This window comes from Mus caroli, chromosome 9 (assembly GCF_900094665.2).
Source record: "Mus caroli chromosome 9, CAROLI_EIJ_v1.1, whole genome shotgun sequence".
Classification (NCBI taxonomy): Eukaryota; Metazoa; Chordata; class Mammalia; order Rodentia; family Muridae; genus Mus; species Mus caroli.
In genome coordinates, this window is record NC_034578.1 from 103,329,207 (window position 1) to 103,348,997 (window position 19,791).

General features: G+C 48.0%; 2 protein-coding genes and 1 long non-coding RNA gene across 5 annotated transcripts in view; 2 read left to right on the forward strand and 1 right to left on the reverse strand.

The window, feature by feature from the left end:
- The first annotated feature begins 271 nt into the window (after positions 1-271).
- Positions 272-7,598, forward strand: Cdhr4 (cadherin related family member 4). The gene is made up of 19 exons (XM_029481389.1): positions 272-331; positions 609-793; positions 895-1,057; positions 1,138-1,223; positions 2,016-2,120; positions 2,704-2,807; positions 2,988-3,124; positions 3,321-3,504; positions 3,603-3,756; positions 3,973-4,066; positions 4,316-4,519; positions 4,600-4,739; positions 4,976-5,126; positions 5,212-5,432; positions 5,650-5,792; positions 6,463-6,519; positions 6,628-6,691; positions 6,923-6,953; positions 7,456-7,598. The coding sequence occupies exons 1-19, from the start codon at positions 283-285 to the stop codon at positions 7,509-7,511; spliced, it is 2,328 nt and encodes a 775-aa protein (XP_029337249.1). The 5' UTR covers positions 272-282; the 3' UTR covers positions 7,512-7,598.
- LOC110301046 lies at positions 5,846-10,335 on the reverse strand. The gene is made up of 5 exons (XR_002378664.1): positions 10,211-10,335; positions 7,271-7,347; positions 6,550-6,647; positions 6,280-6,297; positions 5,846-6,059 (listed from the first exon to the last, which is right to left on the reverse strand). It is a non-coding gene; the product is annotated as an uncharacterized LOC110301046 (long non-coding RNA).
- Positions 10,336-10,521: 186 nt separating this feature from the next.
- Positions 10,522-19,791, forward strand: part of Ip6k1 (inositol hexakisphosphate kinase 1) — a 48,671-nt gene continuing 39,401 nt past the window's right edge. For 2 of the 3 annotated variants that reach the window (XM_029481390.1, XM_021171267.2), the window contains exon 1: positions 10,574-10,755. The gene's annotated coding sequence lies outside the window, so the exon portion shown is untranslated. Of the gene's footprint in view, positions 10,756-19,791 lie in introns of all 3 variants that reach the window. The other variant, XM_021171266.1, reaches the window with a different exon arrangement.

Below are 19,791 nucleotides of genomic sequence, written 5' to 3' on the forward strand. Positions count from 1 at the left end.
GGGTTTGCTCTGTCTGCAAGCACAATGTGGCCAGTTTTACCATCCGCAGCTTGTATCCCCTTAGGGTCGCAGTAATGAATGGAAGAATTCACTGGAAACAGCGGAGGATGGGATTTTCCAGCAGCTCCAGGAGCCTGTCCCGAGGATCTAACTGCTCTGTCACGGGGTGGGTGGAGCCAGAGCTGGAGTCTAGGAAGCCACCTGATGGCTATGTTTAAGCAACTAGCCAGGCAACAGAGTTAGCCTGAGAAACAGCTTCCTCCACCATTTCTTCAGGCTACCATGGCACTGCTCAGGCTCCTGGAGTTTCTTTTTGCTTTACTTATCCCTGGTAAGGAGCAGTCAGATGTGTGTGTGGGGGGGGGGGGGACCCCAGTCTGGCAGTGAAATTCTGACCTGTAGATAAGCTGTGGAGGGCAGAGGCTAAGGAACCCCTGACCCTTGCTCCTTCTCTTGGCTGTTTCTTCAATCACGTTCTTCATCTCTCTTCACCTGTCCAATGTCACCTGTAGGAAACAAGGAAGGACTTTGGCTGCTTGGCCTCTAGATGTGGTCAGGCCCTAAAGAAAAAGGCTATTGCTGTGTTTCTAAATGTGGCTTCCTCCTAGTCCTCTACAGCCTGCCCTGGACTATGTATATTTCTGAGAACAATGGCCCTGGGACGGTCCTTACACCTTTCTCCTTCAACTGTTCCTCCTACATGCCCACCCTGGAGTTACTCAGTGTGAGACCACCCACCAGCTTCTTCAATAAACCCAGCATGCATGCGGATAAGGGAGTCTACCTAGTGATGGTAAGGCCATGGATACAACTAGGGATTGTGGGACCAAAGCCAGAAGTGGTCAGAGAGACAGAAAGCCTAGGCCCTACATGTCTTTTGTCGATCCACCACAGGTGTCCTTGAGTAGCTCCGCTCGGCTGGATGCCCTTGCAGTGAACCAGTATGAGCTGCAGCTGCAGTACAGATGTGGTAACTTTGTGGTAGACGGATCAATCTTCGTTCATGTGCAGCGGGACCCTGGGCGTATCCGCTGTGCTGGTGCTTTTGCCAGCCCAGGTGAGGCTAGGAGCAGCGGGTTGGGAGAAGAAAGGTGAATATGCCCTCAACCGCGCTTCCCTAACCTCCTCTCTGGACAGCTGGGGAATTCATTTATGTACCAGAGACCATCACACCCGGGGCCCTGGTGTACACTCTGTTGCTGCCAGGAGTCCAGAGAGCCCAGGTAAGCTCTGGACACGGGGCAGTGAGTGACAGGATGTAGGAGGAGAGCTCTGCTCCTGTCCCAGGCACAAACTCTTAAGACCCTGAAGTAGTCAGTTGAGCCTCTCTATTATACATGTTCCTGGATAGAGCCACTAAGGGCTGCCTCTCAGCAACAATAGCAGTTTACCGTAGGGACTAAAATCTTATGAGTTCTATGTATTCTAAGTTCTCCATGACCNCTTTTTTTTTTTTTTTAAATCACTTTGGTAATGCTAGAAAGACCAGTGTTCCTCCTTCCCACCCCACCCACCCCCTTTTTTATTGGGAGTGTATGCACACAGGTATATGCCATGCATTTTATTGGAGTGTATGCACACAGGTATATGCCATGCATATAGAGTTCTGAGGACAATCTAAGTGTTGTTTCTCTCCTTCCACCATGTGGGTTCCTAGGGTCAAACTCAGACTGTTCCTGCTTGGCAGCAAAGGCCTGAGCCAACTCACAGGTTTTTCTTACTGTCGTTTCCTTGTTTGCCTCCGAGACAGCCAGGGTTACGTTAAGAGATTCTGCTTAAAAAACAAACAAACAACAAACAAACAAACAAAACACCCTGAAGGGTATTTGGTTTTGTTTGTTTTAGCAGAGTTGAGGATCAGCGCCAGGGATCACAGTGGAAGGCAGAAGGCCTAGCCTAGGTACAGAACAGTCAAACAAAAGCAGCAGTCTCCTGGGTTATTATTGAAGGATGTTGACAGGCAGACTTGGGATGCTGGGGACTGGAGGGGACCACTAACATCTCTGTCCTGTCAGATAAACATTACCAGTGCCCAAAACCCTTCCCCCGGGCCTTTCTCCATTGATGAACAGGGATTGCTGCGGGCACCATCCCAGGGCCTCAGAGGCCAGGCTCAAAAGGTAAACGTGGCTTTGGACCTGGGGATGTCTATGGATTGGGTAGAAGCACCATCTTGTGGGAAATTATTTGTTTTTGACTATCTTTACTGATAAGCTTGTCCCAGACCGCTTGCTTCCTGTGCTGACTGTCTTCTTGGCTCGGCTCTATTCTATGCTGAGATCGGCAGGTCTGTGGTTCTGGGACCTCACAGGTGCTCTAACAGATAGTGCAATGCTTATGGCAATCAAACTTGGAGGGAAAAAGCTTTGGGTAAGGTAGCCAGTGAGGATGAAGTTCCCCTTTAAAAGAGTCACTTCTGCAGTCCCCTGGGTTCCATCCACAGCACCAGAGAAACAAACACCCTTCCACCCTCTTAGTAACTGGCTCTTAGAAACTCTAATCCAGTATTCACGCTGTGAATGACTTGGAAGAATTGGTGGTCCAGAATAGTAGGGTTCAAAGGGATACTTGTCAACAGAGTGGTAAGTCACACTCCCTTGTTAGAGGTCCCAAGGAGAATTGCCTATTTGAAGGGAGGACTAGGAGTGGATATAGTGGTGGACACATGACATGATTTCCTTCCTGTCCTGTATACACTGACAGACCTTCCAGCTGCAGATTTCAGTGTCCTTCGGAAAAAACCAAAGCTGCAGAGGGATGCTGACAGTGAAGGTTTTGCCTGCACCCTCCAGCCAAGTCTCCTTCCTGTAAGGCTCCTTTACCCTGGGAATGAACGCTGGAGGATTCTGCATCTGCCCCCAGGGAAATAGTTGGGGTAGGCTGGAGGGCTGCTGGCCATCCTAACTCCTATAGGAAGGGAGCCCTTGGGAAGGGCCTGGGGAGCCTGCTGGTTGCACGCAGGAGCTAGATTTCAACCTTTGGTTCAGACAGAAGGCCCAGAGCGTTACCATCTCAGAGGATCTGGTTCCTGGGAGCGAGGTGGTTCAGGTCCAAGCTACGGGATTCAACTTATTCTATGAAATCATCTCCCCAAGGCCCAGTTTATTCTACTCTATTGGACAAGGTGAGGGAAGGAGTGGGGTGGGTATCGAAGATGTCCTTAACTGGGAAAGGGCGAGGCACAGATGTGGCTCCTTCCTGAAAGTTTGGATTCAGAGCCCTGATCCTAGAGGAAGAGGCAGGAATGGCCAGGATCGAGTGGGACTAACCTGGGGCAGAACAGAGGTTTGTTTCTTCTTACACCCTCTCTACACTCTCAGCTGACGGGGTAGTGAGGACCACCGCACCCCTGGATTTGGCTCGCGTTCAGGGCGCCGTGGTCACAAAACTGCAGGTGAGGGCCTTTGAGAGGCCCCGGCCCTGGGCCAGTGCGGTGTTCGATCTCACGGTTAGCGTGCGCGCGGTAAACCAGTGGCCCCCACGCTGCCATCCAGCGCTACTGGTGTGAGTACCCGGAAGCCATGTCCCGGCTGGTTGGAGTGAAATCCCCTAGCCCATCATTGGTCCAGACTCCTGTCTTGCCACCTGCCCTCTACTCCCAGGACTCAAATTCCAGAGACCTCACTCGTGGGCACCGTGCTAGACACACTCACGTGTGTTGACCCAGACTCTGCAGGCGGCCCCCTCGACTACCAGCTGCGGTTCCACAGCCCTCCTGACTCTGCCAGCCTCCGTCTTCGTGAGAGAATCCTAGAGGTGCCCAACACACACTCCTAGACTCCATGCAGACAAGGTGGGAGGGCCAAGGTTTGTTGGCATTGAGAGCATGGAGGTGGGGTGAGAGTAAGGTTGTGGAGACAGCCTGCAGTCTGGAAAACTGGGTCAAGGTAGGCTATCTGTGGACACCCTGGTTTGAGGCACCCTGACATGCCTGATCCTGACTTCATCTTACTCTCTGGTCCCCTTGGCCAGGTGAATGCTACGTTGGACTGTGACACACCTGGGGCTTGCTTCCATCATTCAGCTTCCATCTTGGTGGTCGATGGTGGTCAACCCCAAATGACCAGTGAGTGACGATACTTAGGCCTGAACGTTCAGAACAAGGCTATTTTGTCCACCTCCACTATATCCCCAAGACACAGCTTTTTTCCCTCAGGATTGTCTCAGTTTAAGAACCCTCGGATGTCTCTCTTGAGACTGGCACCATGCCACAGAAAACCTTCCCTCCAATATATGGCCATGTTTACTTACTAAGACCCCCTAGGGCAGGTCTGGGTACCTCAGGCCATCTCCTTAACTACCAAGTGGTCCCCAGCTGAGATTCCAGTGCTGGTGATGGTGACACCCGTCAACGAGTTCTCCCCAGCCTGTGTCCCACGCACATTCCGGGTTCGGGAGGACGCAGGGCCCCACACTCTGCTGGGCTCCATAGTGGGCACGGATATGGACTACCCTCATAACAGCCTCGAGTACTACATCTCTGGTGGACCCTCCACCTTTGCTGTGGATCGTCTGAGTGGTACTTAAACCCCAGGGCTGGGAGGGAGGGATAGGGCCAGAGTTGCCTCTGCAGGCTAAAGCTTTGATCATCCCTTATAGGAGAACTTCACCTCCTGGGGCCTTTGGACTATGAGCAGCAGAGGTTGTACAAGATCACCATTCTGCTGATTGATCACAGTCAAGACTGGGACCTCAACAGTCACCGATCAGGTTCATGTGCCATAACCATTGAGGTTGAGGTAAATGACCTCCAAGGCCTAGGAAAGACCATTTTCCCTCTGGCCATTTGCTTTTTCCCCCCCGCAGAAGCCTTAGTTTCTCCTAGGGGCTGGTTGGGGGGAGGGGCTTACTGTGGAAAACATTAAAGCCTGTTACTTGCCACTTGGGCTCAATGTTTACAAAGAAAGCTGATGGGCTAGCCTGGGAGTTTGAGGAATGGGCTGTCGTCTCTCCTAATGTGGTGGCCTTTCTCCAGGATGTGAACGACCACGCCCCCGAGTGTGAGCCTCCATTTCAGGAACTCACTATCTACACTCCCATGGGTCATAGCATGGAGGTGACTAAGGTGTCATGTTGGATCCCACAAGAGCCACAGCGCTTGACCCTCTCCTACAGCATCGTGGGAGGTGTGAATATGTGGGGGTCACTAAGCTGTTGGCGAGAGTCAGGATAAGTTAATAATACCTTCTTCTCCTACTACTCTGCTTTCAGGGAATAGCCAGAGCCGGTTTAGACTGCAAGGAGCCATCCTGGTGTACAATGACACTGTGTTGGGGCCTCCATGGCCAGAGCAGCCCTGCACCTATGAGCTATTGATCCATGTTGCAGATGTGGGCCCTTCCATCCCCTACCTCAGCACCACGACCACCATCATTGTGCATCTAGTTCCTTGGAAGGCCAGCACGGTGGCCACCAGCACCCACCAAAGCACAGTGAGGGGGTTCTCAACCCCTTGGGGGTTCTCAGGTTGGGAGAGAGGATCTTGAAGGATGAAGACGCCTGGTTTTTTAAGGTGGAGTTGTGAGAGAAGACATTCTGAGAAGACTGCTAGATGCAAAAACAAATCAGGGGTGTGAGGTACCCTACTCCATAGGGAATTTGAAAGCTGGGTTGCCAATGGCAGTGGTGAGTCTGTGACCCTCCTTTCAGGTGTCCTCAACAATGACACCCCTGATTGTGACAGAAGTAGAGGCTTTCTGGAAGCCAGAGCCCTGGTTTGTGGTAGTGCTGACAGCAACTGGTGCAGTTCTCCTCCTGGCTCTGGGTTGGCTCCTCAGCAGGACCCTCCGGGGGTAGGTTCCTATCTCTGCTTCCTTCTTCGCTAGCCTACATACAGACACTGGCTGGATTAGGGGGTTTTACTCAATATTGGATGACACTGCCAACTTAGGTGGGTAAACAGACCGAGGAAGGCGGCTACTGTCTCTCCAGAAGTATTCAGATTGGGGTCACCGGGAGTGGTCTCCATCATCGGTGGGGTCCAGTCTTGGAATTGGATGGCCATGGCTGGCTGGCTCGGAGTTTGACATTTACCACTGTTCCCAACACCTGTCTTCTACCTTATTTCTTTCTTTCTTTCTTTTTTTTTTTAAAGATTTATTTATTATATGTAAGTACACTGTAGCACTGTAGCTGTCTTCAGACACACCAGAAGAGGAAGTCAGATCTCGTTACGGATGGTTGTGAGCCACCGTGTGGTTGCTGGGATTTGAACTCAGGACCTTTGGAAGAGCAGTTGGGTGCTCTTACCTGCTGAGCCATCTCACCAGCCCCTTCTACCTTATTTCTACTCTGCTTCTGAAGAGTAGACAAAGTTTCCGAGCCCAGGGTAGGACAGATAACAGTGTGGACATCTCATGCGGGTACTAGGCATTTCTACTATAAAGGGACAGATGATATTACTCCTTGGTGTTAAAAGGCCTACTACTTTCTTGGCCTTCCTTCTTCTTTCTGGCCTTTTAGGTTGGCCACGTCCCTACAGGCACCAAGCAAACCAGCCAGAGCTCAGTTGCTAAACAGGTTAGTCTCTGTAGAGGTAAACAGGTTTACCTCTATGCCTGGGAATCCATCTCCTAAACTCAGGCTGGGGTCCAGCTCATCTTGTACTTCTACTCCAATCCTCTATAGCATCCAGGGAAATGAAGGATCTATTGAGATGCAAATGGAGGCACCAAGAATAGAGATGTCCCAGGTACCCAGAACTGCCATGAGCCTGGTATGCCAAGTCACAGCTCAGGTTGAGGGCAGTGAGGCTGCTCTAGGGTACTTCCTATCCCTGCCATGCCTGCCTTCCTGCTTGGGAGTGGCTACCCCTGTGAGTGCCCACACCACCACCAAGATAGATCAGGCAGGTGGGCATGGGCCTTCACATCTGCTCCTCATGGGCAAGGTTCCACTCACTCTGCCCCTTTCTTCTTTTCAGCAACATTTTGATGGCAGAGCCCAAGATGTCCGTAAGTCTCTACTTTTCATAACCTGTTCTCTGCCTGGGCCCTCAACCTTTCCCAGAATGTCCCCCTCCCTTTACCCATCTCCTTCTTTACTGCTGCCACCACCAAGCATCCAGCACTGCTGTTTGCACTGAGTTCTTCTCTCACCCCCCATGAACTCTCGGTCACCCTTCACCCTTTAGGCAACTTTTGCTAAGCACCAGTTGGGCCAGGTGACAACCAGACCTAGTCTTGTCTCAGCTCATCGGGGAAGGGAGATGGTGATAAGGGGAGAGCTCCCCACGCAGTCCAGCTTCACCAGTGAACTATAGCTGACTAACCTGACATTGGCTGCTCTAGAGGACCTAGTGTCTCCTAGCTTTCTGTTCATTTGAGTCAAATCTCTCGGGATTCTTTGCTGTGAAGGGAAAGGGGAGATAAGTTTGGGTCACTGTGCAAGGGGTGACGACACTGCTGAAGCCAGCCATCTTTTCTTCCCTCCTCTCTCCTGCCCATCTGGGCTCAGGTATGGGGAGAGATTACCTGTTCAACACACTCACGGGAGCCCGGCGTTGGCTGTGAGGCGGAGTAGCTGCTTTACTCTGTGGGGAGTTCCCTTTTCCCATGATCATAGCCTGGATTTCCAAACCAATTTAGTAATAAAGACGGCAAACAGAACACTGCCCACCTTGTAATCTTTGTGTGGGAGAAGCTCTGAGATCTGTGTTTCCTGGTTGTCACTTGGAGCAAGAGCCACCTCCTGTGGAACAGTAAGATGGATGACTTTACTCTGAAAAAGCGTTTCGTGTTTTGACAGTGGCTGATACTTTGTAGAAGAGGCTCTTATCTTTGCAGTGATGGAAGGGTCTCCAGTTGACCTGTCTATTTGGAGAAATTTACTTTTCTTCTTTGAGACGGGGGTCTCACTGTGTTGCCCTGATTGGCTTGGAACTCTTTGTGGACCAGGCTGGCCTGGACTCACAGAGATCCCCCTACCTCTGCCTCCTCGGCGCTGGAATTAAAGGCGTGTGCTACCCATACCCAGTAAGACTTGCTTTAAAACTTTTAAAAAATATGATTATTGAGACAAGGTTTCTCTACATAACCTTGAACTATCCTGGAACTCACTGTGAAGACCAGGCCTTGATGAATTCACAGAGGTCTACCTGCCTCTGCCTTCCAAGTGCTGGGATTAAAGGTGTTCATCACCATTCCAGGCAACATTTTATTGTAAATACATGGTTTACTTTTGTAGTTTGGGCTGTTTTGGAGCTTGCATGCTTGCCTTGGCCTCCTGAGTGCTGGGATTATAGTCACATGGTTGGCTTGAAACTGGTACATTTGTGTACACACAAACTCAGATATCATGTCCCCTCCCTACGTTGAGATAGTGTAGGCTACACAGAGTAGCCTAGGCTGGATGATTAGTGAGGCTCAGGATCCACCTGTCCTCCCCTCTCCAGCACTGGGAAGACAGGTAAGGCTCATCGTGCCTAGCTTTTACTTTTCTTAAAATATACTGCAGATTTTGGGGCTCTCTGGGCTGCTCAACATTGTTGGGTTTTGAGGGTCCTGTGTGGAGAGGTTTTGTTGGGAAGGAGCTGGAATTCCTGATGGGAGAGACGAGAGAATCTGTGCTTAGCCATTCCTGGTTCCTGGATTACTGAAAGCCTCTTTCTGATGCTGAACCCGTGGCTTTGTATCTGTTTCCCCTGAGTCTCTCTATTGCTTAGCTCTTCCTGTGCGAATCTAAGTTGTTGCACTTAGCCAGGGGTTTTGTGACAGCCGGGAGAACAGATTTTACTGTGTGCAGTGCTGACACCATGCTCAACCTGGCGTCATGTTTATCTCCAAGAGATCCTATTGTCTGAATAGAGGGTATGACTAACCATATTAGCTTCAAGTTCTCTCTCTCTGCCTCTCTCTGTCTTTCTCTCTCTCTTCTCTCTCTCTCTCTCTCTCTCTGTTTTGCAAGGCAGGATTTCTCTGTGTAGCCCTGACTGTCCTAGAACCTGCTCTGTAAACCAGGCTGGCCTCAAACTCAGAGATCTACCTGCCTCTGCCTCCCAAGTGCTGTGGCTAAAGGTGTGAGCCACCATGGCCCAGCTATTGTCACATTATCTCTGTCTTTCCCCTTCTGTCAGCTCTGTGGGCCTGAACCCTATCAGAAAATTGGATAATCTCCATTTTGGAACAGTTATGGCACCCTAAGCCCAGGAAGAATATGAATGCCCTCTGTGGGGGGAAAAATGACCTGGGCTTTATTATTTTAGAGTCAGGGTCTCATGATGTAGCCCTGGCTGGCCTAGAACACACTATGTAGACCAGGCTATCCTCAAAGTCAAGAGATTGGCTTGCTTCTGCCCCTCAAGGGATTGAAGGTGTATACAGCCATGCTCTGCCTAAGAAAAACTCTAAAAATTATTTTTTATATGTATGTGTGTCTGTATGAATATATGCCACATGTGTGCTGGTGCCCATGAAGATGGTGTTGGATCCCCATAAAGCTTTGAGCTGGCTGATGTGGGTGCTAGGAACAGAACCCAGGTTCTCTGGGAGAACAGCAAGTACTCTTAACCACTGAACCATCTCTCTTAATGTGGTGCCTATCAAAAGAAGAGTGTTAGACTCTTCAGGTTCAGCAGCCTGAGAGGCTATAAGTGGTTTTTCCTTGGCTTACTCTAAGAGCTTATTAAGTCTGTTTCTTGTTCATCTTCATTTTATAGACAGAGCAACTAAAGAGAAGCTAAAGCTCAAAGTTCTCAGAGTTAGGGCGTTTTGGTGTGGGACCAGGTGCTGTGATGTATCCTAACCTTGAAGCCAAAAGCCCCGGGTTAGGGGTCTACTTATGGAGAACAAGGGATGGCCATTTTTGGACTCATAGTTTGCCTTGGAGATAGATCATGATAGCCAAGGGCAAAAAGACACTGTGTCACAGGAACTTAACGGTGCTGGTGCTCTGAGGCAAAGAAGAGCGGTCACTAGGTGCTGAGACTGGTGCTGGTTGCAGATTGAACTCTTATGCAAAATAAGCCGGGGAAAGGGGAAGCCAAATCCGAAGAGGTGGCACAGACGGCTGTGCCTCGGGACTGGTGAGAGACAACGCTGGGAGACGCTTAGAAAACACTAACTCCTGAGCTAGAAGAGTAGAAAGACCCATCGCCACCACTTCCTAAGACTGTGTGACCTTGTCTCAGGCTCTTTTCTGCGCCTCAGTTTCCTCACCAGTTAACTAGGGACGATCCCAAGCACAGAGGCAGGGGACAAAGCAAATACCGTACCGATGACATTCCCTAAGTGTGTGTGAGAAGATGATAAACGCTGCCAGCTCAAAACCGAAACGATTGCGCAGGTGAGAAAACCAAGGGCGCTCCAGCATCCCCCATCGCTGCTAAAAGCTCCGCTGATAGCAAACCTGAGAATGGCGCGCATGCGTCAATTCCTGCCGTCACAGTCACGTGCCCCAGGCATTCTGCACGAGAGGCACGCCCTGACTGACGGAACAGTTGACGAATCAACGCGAAGAACTCCTTCAGGCGTCCCAAGGAGAGGCTGTTGATTGGAGATAACCTCAGTCAGGGGCGGGTTCTTTGCTGTCCTTGGTTACTATGACGCCCGGCCCCCGCCCCCTCGGCTGGCCGCCATCTTGTTGTTGATCCGTACCCAGTGGGCAGCGCCAGGAGCTGGACCGAGCGGCCGGTGCGGGGCCGCTGCTGCGGGGCTCAGCCACCTGCGCCGCCTGCCAGGGGGCGGGCCGAGACCTGGAGGCCCAGGGGGGCCCAGCTCCCGTGGGGAGCCTTGGGCGCCCGCTGCCCGAGTCGGGCCGGTGAGTGACAGGAGTCGGGCCAAAAGACCCGCCCGACACCCACGGCGAGGGTGGCGGCGGGCGCGGGGTTGTTGCTGGCGCGCGTAGGTAGGGTCGGGACTTGGGGCGAGCATCACTGGAACACCATTCCAGCATCCTGGTTGGCCTTCCGCCGAGCCTCCCAGATGAGGTTGACACGGAGGCTGGGTGGGCAGCCCGGGTGGAGGTCGGAGAGCCCTGAGCCCTGGGACCGGCCGGCGGGGTAGCGGGAAACCTGCCTTTCAGACCGAATCCCTGGGTGCCTGAGACCCGGAGTGCTGAGACGTGGTTGCTGCCAGCTCGTTCTCCCGGCCGTAACGTTCCTCCAAATCAGCGATAAACGTTACGTCGCTCTTAAGATTTCACACTCCTGCGAGTAAATTTTCAGGCCGCTTGAGACTGAGATGAGACGAAACAGGCCTAAAATGCCTTCTGAGCCAAGCAGGGTGGTATCGGGGCCCTGTGCTTTTTGGTAGGGCGATGATCCTCTGCCTGGCACCACCGAGATCCCTCGGAAGCCTTCCGTGCTCTTCAGGGCTCACTGTTTACTGCTTCTTGAAGAACCTAGCTAAATGTCCACAGTGGCTGAGTTTTATTTGGGGTATAAGTTGTTGGGTGCTCGACCACCAACCACTTCTTTTGGAGTATGTGGTTTAGGAGGATAAGGATGATGATGATTTGATTAATTTTGTCTCTTAAAGAGACAGTCCGTTAGGAGACGTAGGAGTGTTGGGACTATTAAAAACAAAAACTGAAATAGGGTATTGGAGCTCATGCGCTAGGCTGAAGGATAAGGATTGCCATGGGTTGCGGGCGGGCCAGCCAGAGCTACCTAGCAAGACCCTGTCTGGAGACAAAAGCAGAGCTGAAAGCTGTTGATGCTTGATGAAAACAGCGAGCCAGGCTTACGATGGAGGCGGGGCTGGCAATCCCCAAAAGAGTATGCAGCTCTAGAAAGGGTCCTGGCTGCTGTAAATCACATTTTTACCCAGGGTCCCTTAGGTTCGCCACACAGGTGTCTTGTATGTTGTCGTCATATGAAACCCACAAAAGACGATTAAGGAGGCCAAGCAGGAGGTGTGCTCGTAATGTCTGTTAGGATCAGGTCACCTCTGAACGTTTAATTTTAGGAGAGACCAGCACCCTGGTCTGGAGATGATACCTTTGGGAGACGGGGGCTGGATGCAGCCGGCCGAGGCAGCAAGTTATGAGGAGAGGGGACTTGAGTAATATTTATGTATTTCATTGCTCTTTCATCTTTTGAATGATTAATAAAATTTTAGCCTTGGTGAAATAAGTTTCTTGGATAGTTATTAAGGGAGAGAGATGCTAAAGTCTGAGTTGTCCCACGACCAGCTCCTATTGCTTTTGGGGGGGGGCTGGGGGGGTTAAATTATCCACAGGGTTACTTACATTTTTGCTCTTTCTGCTAAAATAGCAAACTCTAATCCTCTTACTTCATTTTGGGTATTGGATCTCTTAGTGATATAGAAGGAGACTATTAATCAAGTTGGCAGCATTGACTAATGTGTACAGTCTTAGGGAGTTCAAGTGCCCATTAAAGTTTCTCCTTGGTCTAAGCCTATCTTAGGACTGCTGTCCCAAGAAAATAATAATACAGGAGAACTTTTCACTCTTATAATGCTTTTATTAGCTCATGAATATGAATACAGCATCATGCTAGGTTCAACGGTTATCCAAAGACAATAGCATCATTTCTGTGATGGGTATTTTAAGTACTGCATCTTGAAGACCAGGTCCTCTGTCTCTGTCTTTGCATAATTCATTTGTAAACTTGAGCACTTATTCAGCACTCTAGGTTATTTTGGATGGTTCTCCTTGTGTATCATAGGCTGTTCTGGAAACTCGGTAGTCACTGTCATCCTTACTTTAGGTGTACACTTAGCAGGCTGCCTGGCCCAGCTCCCCTCCCTCCCTCCCTCCTTCCCTCTGTCAACCTCCCCATTCCCTGGCCCCTTCTTTCTCTGTTTTTCAGACAGTGTCTTTGCATATCTCTGACTGACCTGGAACTCACTCTGTAGACCAGGCTAGCCTTGAAATCACAGAGATCTACCTGCCTCTGCCTCCCAAGTGCTGGGATTAAAGGCGTGGGCTGATTTAGCGCTTTTAAACTATTAACAGCTAGGATCAGAGATGGTGGTTATTCTACACTGATCAGAAGTCACAGGTGCAGGCTGCAGAGACAAGCAGATCTCTGAGTTTGAGGCCACCATAGTCTACAAATTGAATTCTATGACACCAGGGCTACACAGAGAAACCCTGTCTCAAGAGAAAGGAAAAGAAGAGAAAGAAACAGGATTATAGGATGAGCTCTGATTTCCTGATGAGCATCCAAAGAGTTGCTGCCCTGCAGCGCCAGCCCATGTCCCCAGGCTTTATCCTTAGCACCCACTAACTGAATAGCTTGCTCAGCATTCCATATGTATTTTACTCCCCAGTTCCTCTTGCCAGCTGAGTGTCTCGACCTTTGTCCTTGTTCCGGATTCTGTTACTTTACCTCCATCGCTTATCTCCAGAGTCCAGTTTAGGTTCTCCCTAGCTTTATAGAACATCTTTCAAACATTTAGATTCCTGGAGAATATTCCACTCCCTTTGAATAGCAAACCATTAAAGCCGCGTAAGCAACAGAGAAGGATTTGCTGTATTTTTACTGTGTGTGGATGTGCCAGTGCTTGTGTGCATGTGTGTGTGCGCCTGTGCATACACATGTCACAATGTGTCAAAGTCAGAGGACAACGTCTCCTGTCATGGGTTTTAGAGATACAACTTTATTGTCTTGTTAGTGTGGTAGCACCCTTATCCCCTGAGCCCTTTACCAGTGCTGTTTTGTTTTTTGAGACAGATTGTCCCTGTATAGTCTAGGCAGGTCACCAGCTTGTGTTGTAATCCAGGTTGACATCTAACTCTTGATTTTATTTCTTCAACCACCTAAGTGCTAGGATTATACATGTGTACAATCACAACCGATTTGATATTTGCTTGCTTTATTTATTTATTTTTCACTTTAATGGGTGGTTTACCTGAATGTACATCTGTATACCATATGCAAGTACCTCCCATCGAGGTAGGAAGAGGGTGTTGGCTCCTCCAGAACTGTAGTTAGAGTTATAAGCTACTGTGTGGGTGCTGAGAATTGTGCCTGGGTCCTCTAGAAGAGCAGTAGTAACTGAGCCATCTCTCCAGTCCAATAACTCTTGGAGCTGGGTAGTGGTGATGCTTGCCTTTAATCCCAGAGGCAAAAGCAGGCAGATCTCTTGAGTTTGAGGCCAGTCTGGTCTGTAGAGAAATGTTCCACAGAGAAACCCTGTCTTGAAAAACCAAAACCCAAAACTTTTGGAGTCAGGCATAGTAGCCGACTCCTGTAATACAAGTTCTTGGGAGGCAGAGGCAGAAGGATCACCATGAGTTCAGGCCAGCCTAAGCTCTAATGATAGACCCCATCTCAATAGTAATTGTAATAGTTTTTAGTCATGCCCAGTGTCATGGGCCTATAGTCCTTCCTATCCCAAAGGCTGAGATAGAGGAATTATAAGTTTAAGGTCTGTCTGAACTATAAAGTAAATTTAAGGCCAGTCTGTACAACTTAGTAAAACCCTATTTCAGTATTGTAATAAAGTAAGAAGGGAGCAGAAACGATGGCTCTGTAAGTGTTTGCCACAAGCATAAAGACTTGAGTTTGATTCCTGGTACCCACATAGAAAGCCTCCTCTAGGGCTGGAGAGATGGCTCAGCAGTTAAGGGTGCTTAACTCTTCCTGCTGATGTCCTGAGCTCAGTACCCAGCACCCACACGGCAGCTCATAATCATCTGTAACTTCAGTTCTGGGAGATCTGATGCCTTCTTTTTGCTGAGTTTTTTTGTTTTGGTTCTTTGAAATCAGGGTTTCTCTTTGTAGCCCTGGCTATCCTTGCTCTGTAGACCAGGCTGGCCTTGAACTCAGAGATCTGTCTATACCACCTCACCTGGCTCTGACATCCTTTTCTGGTCTCAGGCACCAAGCCCATACATGGTATACATACATACATACATACAGGGAAAGTACATATATGAAAAAATAAACCTTAAGAAAGAAAAAAAAAGTATCTTCATGTAATGACACAGGTTTGTAATCCTAGTGTTGGGAGTAAAGGTAGGTAGATCCCTGTAGTTTACTAGTTGATAAACGCAAGCCCCAGGGCACCGGAGAGACTGTCTCAAAAAAACCCCAAGGGGGGGCAGAGAAATGGCTCAGTGGTCAGTGAGAATGCCTGTGAGAACATGCAGAGGATGAGTTTGTGTCCGTAGGGAGGATCACTGGCATTTGCTGAGAGCCTGCTTGAAAAAACCACGGTCTTTGGTTTTTCTTTGTTTGTTTGTAATTTATTTTATGTATGAATATTCTGTCTGCATGTATACTTGCATGCCAGAAGAAGACATCAGACCCCATTATAGATGGTTGTGAGCCACCATGTGCGTGCTGGGAATTGACCTCCTGATTAGAAGAGCAGCTAGTGTTCTTAACCATTGAGCCATCTCTCCAGCCCAAGCTCTTGGTTTAATGAGACTCTGCCTCAAAGGAACAAAACAAAGTGATGGAGTAAGATACTGTTGCCCTTGTCTGGACTCTGTATGCACTGCATACATGGAGACACACAGCAGCATAACAACAGAAGAAGGTGGAAGACTTGTAGGGAATGACTTATGTACAACGCCCCTACCCACCAGAAGTTTTTGTGTGTTTTTTTTGGTTGTTGTTGTTTGTTTGTTTTTTTTGTCTTTTTTTTTTTTCCGAGACAAGGATTCTCTGTGTAGCCCTGGCTGACCTGGAACTTACTTTGTAGACCAGGCTGGCCTCGAACTCAGAAATTCGCCTGCCTCTGCCTCCCAAGTGCTGGGATTAAAGGCGTGCGCTACTACCGCCCAGCACCAAAGTTTTTGGGGAAAACTTGGTAGTAGAGTTCTTTTTATTTATTTATTTATTTTTAAAATTTTTAATTTAATTTATTTTTGTTGTTGTTGTTGTTTTTTTTTTTTTTTTTTTGAGACAGGGTTTCTCTGTGTAGCCCTGGCTGTCCTGGAATTCACTCGGTAGACCAGGCTGGCTTCAAACGCAGAAATCTGCCTGCCATTCAGGCAAAACAGCTATACGCATTTTTTTTTTTTTTTTAAAACACCCTGGTTTCAGAGATCCTCATATGGCCACACCCACACAAATGTTTATTTTAGTGGGACAATAACTGCTTTGGAGAGGGAAACCTTTTTTTTTTTTTAAACTTGAATATAGATGGAAACTAAATGTTTATAGAGACGTACTAAATTTGTCTGAGGCAGAAGTGGAGTATTATCACACAGGGAAGTGGGAATGGGAACTTGGTGGCCATGGATCTCACCGCTCTCCACATGGAAGGAAGAACCTGTACACATTGACCTACGTGCACTGATCTCAGGAGGGCTGTGTGGTCCACTCCCTGCCTGGCTAGTGCAGGTTTTGGCTCTTAGAAAATGTGTTAGGTGAGCATACTGGTGCTCGTAGACCCTCCCCTTGCTTAGGACTTCCTTCTCATCATTTGCCAGACACTTTAGGAGCAGTGATGGGCAGAGTTGGTAAAAGGCTTGGTTTGGGCTTGGAGCAAGAATACAGGTAGGTACTTTGTCTACATTATGTCTGCTATTGTAGGTTTTTAAGTTTATTTTATTTTTTGACTCTAGGTTTACTTCATAGTCCAGGCTGGCCTAGAAATGGCATGTAGCCCATGCTGCCTCACTCAGTCTCAGCAGTCCTCCTGCCTCTGTCTCCTATTTGGTGAGACAGCCGTGAGCCACTGTGTTCAGCACACATACCTCCACGGCAGATTATCACTGTGTCCCTCTTTCTGGTCTAGAACTCACTATGCAGACCAGGTTGGGCTCAAATTAAAAAAATTCAAAAGTTCTACTCTCTAGCTGGGATTAAATGAGGTTGCTAATCTACTGGCAGCATGCATTCATTTTTAAATATAAATACTTGGTTTTGCTTCAGTAGGATTTGAGTAATGAGTTCCAGTTGGGGAAACCAAAGCTATCTTAGTTCTTTACAAATTTTTTACATGTGTGCATGTGGGTGTCAGACCACAACTGGCTGAGCCATCTCACTGTTACCTGGTTCTTTTAGGAAAGATGATAGATTAAGGTGTTTTTTGTTTGTTTTTGTTTTGAGACAAGATCTCACTGTATATCCCTGGTTGTCCTGGAACTCACTACTATGTAAACCAGGCTGGCCTTGAACTCACAAAGATCTGCTTGCCTCTGCTTCCTGACTGCTGTGCCACTATGCCTGGCTTAAGCTGGCTCGCTTCCTTCTTTCATTCCTTCTTTCCTTCCTTTCCTCTTTTAAAAAAAAAAGATTGTGTGCATGTATGTGCAGATGTCCACGGAGGTCAGAAGAAGGGCATTGAATCCTTTGGGACTGGAGTTACAGTTATTTGTGAGCCATGTTAATGTGGGTGCAGGGATCAAAACTCGTCCTGTGTAGAGCAGAAAGCACTCTTAATTGCTGATCTCTCAAGCCCCTAGATTAAGATTCTTATATTTGTTGCTATGGTTTGAAATTACATATAAGACTGGAACATCACCACCATGACCACACGCACACACAGAGTTAAAAAAATCTTATATACTTACACACATATATGCTTCTAAATTTCTGAACCCATTTATAAAAGTTTTATTCATAGATTTATTCCTGCCTCATGAAAGGAGAGTAGGCTAGCAGCTTGAGGCTAGGCTAGACTGTCTCTCTCTGTCTTGGAACTTTTTTTCGTTTTAATTGTTTTATATGTGTGTGTGGAAGTGCACATGCTGTGGTGTGTGTCAGGACAACTTACTGGAGTCCTCTTTTTCATCATCAGGCTTGGCAGCAAGCGTCTACTCTCTCAGCCACCTCACTGTCCTCCAATCCTTCCCTTCCTTGAGATAGGGTCTCACGCAGCCCAGGCTTTGAACTTTTGATCCTCCTGCCTCTATTTCTGTACAATTACAGGTGTGTATTCTCATACCTGACCAGACTGTGTAGTCTTTAGACCTAAAATTGATGTCAGTCGGTGTGGTGACGCTTGCCTTTAATCCTAGCACTCAGGAGGCAGAGGGAGGCTGATTTCTGAGTTTGAGGCCAGCCTAGTCTACAGAGTGAGTTCCAGGACAGCCAGGGCTACACAGAGAAACCCTGTCTTGGAAGAAAAAAAAAATTGATGTCAGTTGAGCAAGAGCATCTTGCAGTTGATAAAAACTGGATGTATTGCCGGGCAGTGGTGGCGCATGCCTTTAATCCCAGCACTTGGGAAGCAGAGGCAGGTGGATTTCTGAGTTGGAAGCCAGCCTGGTCTACAAAGTGAGTTCCAGGACAGCCAGGGCTATACAGAGAAACCCTGTCTCGAAAACAAAACAAACAAACAAACAAACAAAAATTAGATGTATTATGATTGAATGAACAGTCATTAAGCAACATATTCTGAAGCCAAGAACTCATATAATAATGACAGTGCTGGTGTGTATGTGGAAAATCTGAGCCCTGTGTACCTTATTAATGGGAATGAGAAACAGTGCAGCAGCTTAGGGAGACAGACAGACAGACACACACACCCTTTCTTTTTCTCCCCTCTCCTCTAGCTGTGTAGCCCAGTTGGCTCTGAACTGAGTTCCGATGTGCCACCTTGCCTGGCTTTGACAGTTCTTTAGCTTATTGAAATAACAACGAAGGAGGGATGAAGAAAGGACTCAGCAGTTAGGAGCTCTAGCATGCTGCCCTTTCAGAGGATCTGAGGTAGGGTCCCAGCACTCAAGTCAGGTGGCTTGTGGTCATCTGTGGTCTAGTTCTGATGCTACCTCTGGCCTCTAGCAGACACCTACCCACTCACTTAGACATAATAAAAAATCTTAGAAATAATAACAAAGAGGGGAAAACCCCAGAATGTCCATCAGCATCATGTGATGACTAGATAAGTAAAATATGTGTTTGTTACTCAAATATGTGTATGTTACTCAAAAAGGGAAGGAGGCTGGGCATGGTGACACACAACACTTTTAATGCCAGAACTTGGGAGGCAGAAACAGGTGGGTCTCTGTGAGAGGTTAGCATGGTCTACATACTGAGTTCTAGGACAGCCAGACTACATAACATGGACTGTGTCTAAGAAAAAAACCCAAATAAACAAGAAATACTGATATATATTATATTTGAGCCTCAGAAATGTGTAGGGTTTAAAAATCCAGGTATAAAAGTCTGTATTTATGTGATTTTGTTTCTAAATAGTATCCAGAGCAGACAGTTTTATAGGGATAGCAAGACTTGTGATTTCTCAGGGCTTCCAGGTGTGGTGGGGTATGAAGTGACAAGAGCATGCTTATTATTTCTTTTTGAGATAAGTAAGTGTGTTAAAGTTGTGGTGAGAGTTGCATGTTTTCTAGACTGTACTAAGAACCAGTGAATTGTACACTACCATGGGTAGATTGTGCGATAGGGGTCAGCTCAGTAAAGCTGTTACTGAAAACATAGGCTTAGTCTGAGATGGCTCTTTGAGTAAAAGCTTTGGCCACCAAGCTTCATGATTCAAGTTCCATCCCAGGACTCAGAGTAGAGGGAAAAAACAACTCTTACAGGTTGTCTTTAAATCTTCACAGCTGCTGTAGCATGTGTGCCACACACATTTGCACACACACAAATAATGTAATTTTATTAAAACCGTGTTCAGTAAAAATATTTAAATACATATTTACTAGTATATGAGAAAAATAAATTCTTACTTTTAAAAGGTTTATTTATTTATTTATGCATACGAGTACACTGTAACTGTACAGATGGTTGTGAGCCATCATGTGGTTGTTGGGAATTGAATATTTTTAGGGACCTCTGCTTGCTCCCATTGACCCTGCTTGCTCAGTCCCTGCTTGCTCAGTCCCTGCTTGCTCAGTCCCTGCTTGCTCAGTCCCTGCTTGCTCAGTCCCTGCTTGCTCAGTCCCTGCTTGCTCTGTCCCTGCTTGCTC